At 41.9% G+C, this 5384-nt stretch overlaps 1 protein-coding gene across 1 annotated transcript in view; it reads right to left on the bottom strand.

The window, feature by feature from the left end:
• aldh2 (aldehyde dehydrogenase 2 family (mitochondrial)) overlaps nt 1–5384 on the bottom strand; it is a 22093-nt gene that overhangs the window by 2140 nt on the left and 14569 nt on the right. The window contains exons 8-12 of the mRNA XM_015399097.1: nt 5062–5164; nt 3614–3798; nt 2813–2977; nt 1794–1951; nt 909–1023 (exon numbers count right to left, since the gene is read on the bottom strand). Coding sequence (XP_015254583.1) covers nt 909–1023; nt 1794–1951; nt 2813–2977; nt 3614–3798; nt 5062–5164 — 726 coding nt within the window. The remainder of the gene's footprint in view (nt 1–908; nt 1024–1793; nt 1952–2812; nt 2978–3613; nt 3799–5061; nt 5165–5384) is intronic.

A 5384-nucleotide genomic window follows, 5' to 3' on the forward strand; every position in this document is an offset into this window, starting at 1 on the left:
ACCCAGCCAGTCAGCCACTGGTAAGGGCTGTATCTTTTTCTTACAGTGTTCAGTGAAAATATCGCAATGCATCACAATATTTCAAGTATCATGATGCATCGTGATAGAATCGCATCGTAGCATGTGAATCGTGATTCGAATCGAATCGTGACTTCTTTTCCAATACCCACCCCTACTTTATAGGGTAAGTTACAGTTTTTGAACCCTTCCACACACCTTCCAAATGGACTTTGACAAATGTTCCTAGTGAGGTATAGAAGCTAAAGAATTGTATCCAGTCATTCAGAAAAGACACAGCTACATGCTATACATCTTACTTTGGTATTTGACCAATTACACAAGCCCTTGAATGATATATTACCTTCTGTAAATAAGTAGAAAAAAAAAAGTTAACAAGTCAAGAAAAAAAGGCAAAAAAGCTAATTGAAAAGTTAAAAAGTTAATAAGCCTAGTTAACAGTTCTATTTAGGTTTAGAAACTAAAAAAATTAAGGAGCCAGTATCAGCAATAATGCCTCTAAGGTTATGTTTACCTTTCAGAGAGCAACCTTGATATAAGTGTCTTATGTTCATTATATTAAGCTTTGTTAATGCTTTTATTTGTTTTGATTTTATAGGTTTCTTTTATTGCTTTAAACTGTTTTGTTTCAGTAAAACTCTGGTGTTTTAAAAAGCTTTATCAATCAATATTATGGAAGTTAAAATGTTTATTTCATTCTGAACATTTAATCCCGTTTCCCATTAACATTCTCTTCAAGTAGTAAGGTTTGATGGTTGTTTAAGCCATGTTCTTTCTTCACTTGGTTTATTATTAAAACATATCAGTGTAGTTATTGATAGAATTCTCTAAATCTTGTTAAACTGTCTATCTGTAGCTTTCAGGACTTTATGTCTGTGTTGGTTACTTACTGTTTTAACTTCTGTGTAGGCCTCCAGCCCATACTCGCCTAGCTCTCTGCCATTCCCTGAGGCCTTGTAGCCTCCAAATGGAGCCTGGGGTACAAACACGTTGTAGCAATTTATCCTGTTGAGAGGGAGGGGGAAAAAAAAGTCACTTTACCTCCATATTATACTCACAGTGAGAGTGAAAGTATGTACAACACTTCTGAGCACCAATTAGTAATCATCAAGGAACTTTTGTCAATTTCCTTTTTTGTTTGCTGGCCTTTGTTATATTCACCGATCCAATCAGACTGAGATCTGGACTTTGACTAGGCCATTGAAAATCCTTACTTTTCTGATCAGAGATTGTGTTTGCTATCATTGTCTTTATTACCAAATTTCTTCACACCCCTGTCATACCTTGCCGATTTAGATCAGCGTATGCCTGACGGACCAAAAAAATATGGCAAAAATGGTGGCATACGTCGGATAAGCTATAGGTCAGTCAGGCACATGTCAACATATGGCAAGTAGTGAGCCATAAGTTACAGGTAAGTTATTTGATCGTTGACACACGCTAAGTGTCAGTTACTCATAAGTCGTGGCGTCTAGCACATCCAAAACATATGAGTAACCTGTGCATAACTTCTGCGTAACTTATCAAGAACTCATCGGGTGATTGGTTAAATGCATTGGTTAAATTTTGTGGGGGAGTGTTGGCTTGTGGGTTAGAGCAGGGAGCTTGTGCTCTGAGAAGGTTGCAAGTACCCGGTTTGATCCCCACAGCTTCCACTATGGGTCTCTGAGCAAGACCCTTAACTGCAAACTGCTCGCCAGGCGCTGCACAACGGCAATAAGCTTAATTAACAAATCAGGTTGGCATAGTTAAGACTTAACAAAAGGTCCACATACCAGACTGTCCCGGCCCGGAGCCCACTGGATACATAGTTGGCCTTATCAATGTCATTTGTGAAAACCGAAGCTGCGAGTCCATATTTGGTGTCATTGGCTCTGGTTATAACCTCCTCCAGTGTCTTAAACTTCAGAATCTGCATCACTGGACCAAAGATCTGAAAGACAACAGAAATAACAACCGTTCTCAACATGGGCCGAAGTCTTTAATCAATCTAACTGGATCATCTCTTTCAGTTGTTTCTCTAAATTGCCTCGAGATGACTTGTTGTGACTCTCTAAATGTACTGAATGAAATTACAGAGAGCTGCTAAGGAACCGAGGCAGGTTTTTAATACGCTGCATCCTCAATGGACTGGTTGTATATTGAACAGTCATTCTTGAGTGTCCCATTCCAGCCATTTCGGACGGCCCATCAGTATATTGCTATAAAGTTCTTGATTTCCAACTTCAATCAGAGCTGAATGCCTTCATACTGCTATGAGGGCATCATCTGTAAAGACATAGACAGGTTTTGGGTATTGCAGGCTAACAAAAGAAGCCAAACAAACCCCACTCCAAAGGGGTGGACCCGTTCTTCCGTTTCAATTTGCACGTTTCTAAGCCAAAACGAGACTTTGCTGGACTACTGCATAAAGCCTCGAGCACACAGCAACATTTCAGGCATTTTGAATTGAAAAAGCTTCCTGGATGGGAAGCAAAACTTCTTCAAACATGGAAGCAAAGTCCAGTGGATTGTTTGTTTAACTTTTTTGGAATGCCTTATATGTGTTTTTCATACATATTTAGGGCTGAGCACAGAGCAGGCATTAATGCAAGTGAGGCTGTACTCAATTATTTACAAATTGGATTGGATGAAAGAAAATTGTGCAGTTTTTCATTTCTGAATTTGAGTGTTGCAAATATCCAAATTTCTCCCTAGGGCTGACTTTCACTATAAAGACTTATCCTTCTGTTGTGCATGAAAAGCAAAGTGATTTAAGTTGCTCTCCTTTTTTTTTATTTCCGCCAACACTGACCTCCTCCCTGGCAATAGTCATGTTGTCCTGGACATCACCGAACACTGTGGGCTGTATGAAGTAGCCTCTGTCTGCAGCCACTCCTCCTCCACACATCAGCTTTGCCCCTTCTCTCTTCCCACTGCTGATGTAGCCAAGAATCTTGTTGAACTGCTCCTGATCCACCTTGAAAGTGTCACAGAAGAAAGAGAATAACTTACAGACTATAAGCCTGGGCATACACTGTGCGATCTTTTGCTCCTTTCGGGCCGATTCTCCACTGGCACGAGAATTTTTTCCATCGGGCCGACTTTCAGTCTGATTGTGTCCTGTAGTATACAGGGGGTAGCTAGGGGCGATTAGCCTCTCACGACCACCTTCCGATCAGGAATCGTAAGGTCGGGAGAAAATCAAAAATGTTTGAAATTCAGTCGGCCGTCTTGAGGTGCTGGTGGGTAAAGCCTGCTGCTGAAGCAGAGCTAAGAGCCGATTTACAAGAACCCCGAGCACTGGGCATGTGCAAGCAAGGGAGTAGTTCTTCTTCCAGACGAGTCCGACCAGTGCCGTCTCTCTGGGCTGAGTCTGACGTGTGGTTTTTTTGACATGCAGTGTGAGCAGGTAGATCGCATCAGAGCGTCGGGTCGGACAGTGGAAGAATAAACATTGTGAGCTGGGAACTGTTAAACCCTGCCGTTTCGTTATATAGTTTCAGTTGTAGCTGCGTGCAACGATTGAACATTTGGCACAGTGTATGCCCGGCTTTAAGCCATGAACTCATGAAGACCTGGAACCAACTTAAAACATCACAGGAAATGGCGTTACCTGAGGGCCCTGCTCAGTCTTGAAATCGAACGGGTCTCCCACCACTCGTCTTTTAGCACGCTCCACACTACGCTCCACAAATTCATCGTAGACGTCTGCTTGGACGAAGAGTCGAGAGCCAGCGCAGCAGCACTGGCCTTGATTGAAGAACAAGCCCATGTGGGACTGCTCCACGGCATTTTCCACTGGAAAAGTGTTAAAAGATCATTAAACAGCAGCATAGATGAGATCACAGTAGGAATGCACTCAGTAGAGACATGGATGCATTTTGTTAGCAGTGGGTAGACTTTAACAACCCAACAGACTTTTCTTCATGTGTTTATTTCAAACTGGGCGGCCCTAAGCAGCAGAGCTGCCCTCCAACAAAAGCCAGTTGATAAATCAAAGGATATTTGATAAGAAAAAGGTTTAGCAGGGAGCTGTCTAACTCTTGAAACAGTCCAGATTAAAAATAAATCCACAGCTGATGATATGAGCTAGCAACGGGCATGAATTGTTTTAAAAGGGGGCTTCTTAAGTTGGGTTCTCATTAGAAAACACCTTTACGACGTCGGAGCAAATGTGTGCCACTGAATGTGTGCATTGATGACTGAAAGACATCTTCTGCCTCCTTTTATCTGTTTACTACAATGTGTTGAATTCGTGTTAATAAAGACATTTCCCTCCGTCTTAAAGATTATGTCGGTCCATGCATTCCAGAACATGTTCCCTCAGAGCGCTGAAGAACAGACTCCACTAAGCCACAGGTGTCAAACTTGTTCCAGAAAGGGCCGTGTGGCTGCAGGTTCTTTCCAACCAAGCAATAGAACACCAGAATCCAGTCATCTCATCAAGTCATCATGTTCAGATTGGACTCCCTTGATGAGATGCATGGATACTGGTGTGCTATTGCTTGGTTGGAAAGAAAACCTGCAGCCACACGGCCCTTTCTGGAACCACTTTGACATCCCTGCACTAAGCTATCGGTTACCAGAAGCCATCTGGTTGCAATTGATCTTTAATGATGCCATAGAGCAGGGGGTGCTGTGAAATTGACCATAAAGGCATAAACTCAACTGCTGCATTGTAGGTTTTTGAAAGCTGAAACCTGAGTCCACCCCCTCTGTAAGGTTGGTTTTTCTTTCTTAACATGGATGGCTTCCTTCACACCCCTCTCAAACCAGCTATCTTCTTTGTCCAAAATGTGAACATTCTGGTCCTCAAAAACAAAGTCCAGCGGGTTGTTTTTTTAACCTTTTTTTGGAATAACTATGACCTGGATGCATCCCAACCATCCCTTCACTGGTTTGGTTCTGAATGTCAAACTCAAAAATCCAAAGAGGAGACAGTATGAAGAACTAAACTTTACAGAGAAGACAATCCACTTGACTGCTACAATTAATGAAAACCAAAGAGCGAGATGAAACGACAGGCTGCTGTTGAGAGCACAGAGTCTGGAGAATACATACAGCTGGCATCAGACAAAACGATGTTCGGACTCTTCCCTCCCAACTCCAGCGTGACTTTCTTCAAGTTACTGCTGCCTGCTGCCTGTTGGATGAGATGGCCCACCTGACAGAGAAAAACCAGGAGCTCAGCATATTTGGTGCTCATTAAGTTTAAAAAAACTTCTCTAAACCCAAACTACAGTCATCTGATAACTTAGCTGCTCTGATATATTCTTTATAAACAGAGGTCAAGGTTAAACTGACCTTTAAAGGAAAAGTCCTCTCATATTCAGAATTCAAACTTCTGAAAGTTCTTTAAAAATGAAATTATTCCATCCTGTTCA

The sequence above is a fragment of the Cyprinodon variegatus genome, unplaced genomic scaffold (genome assembly GCF_000732505.1).
Source record: "Cyprinodon variegatus isolate N-32 unplaced genomic scaffold, C_variegatus-1.0 Scaffold988, whole genome shotgun sequence".
NCBI classification, from domain to species: domain Eukaryota; kingdom Metazoa; phylum Chordata; class Actinopteri; order Cyprinodontiformes; family Cyprinodontidae; genus Cyprinodon; species Cyprinodon variegatus.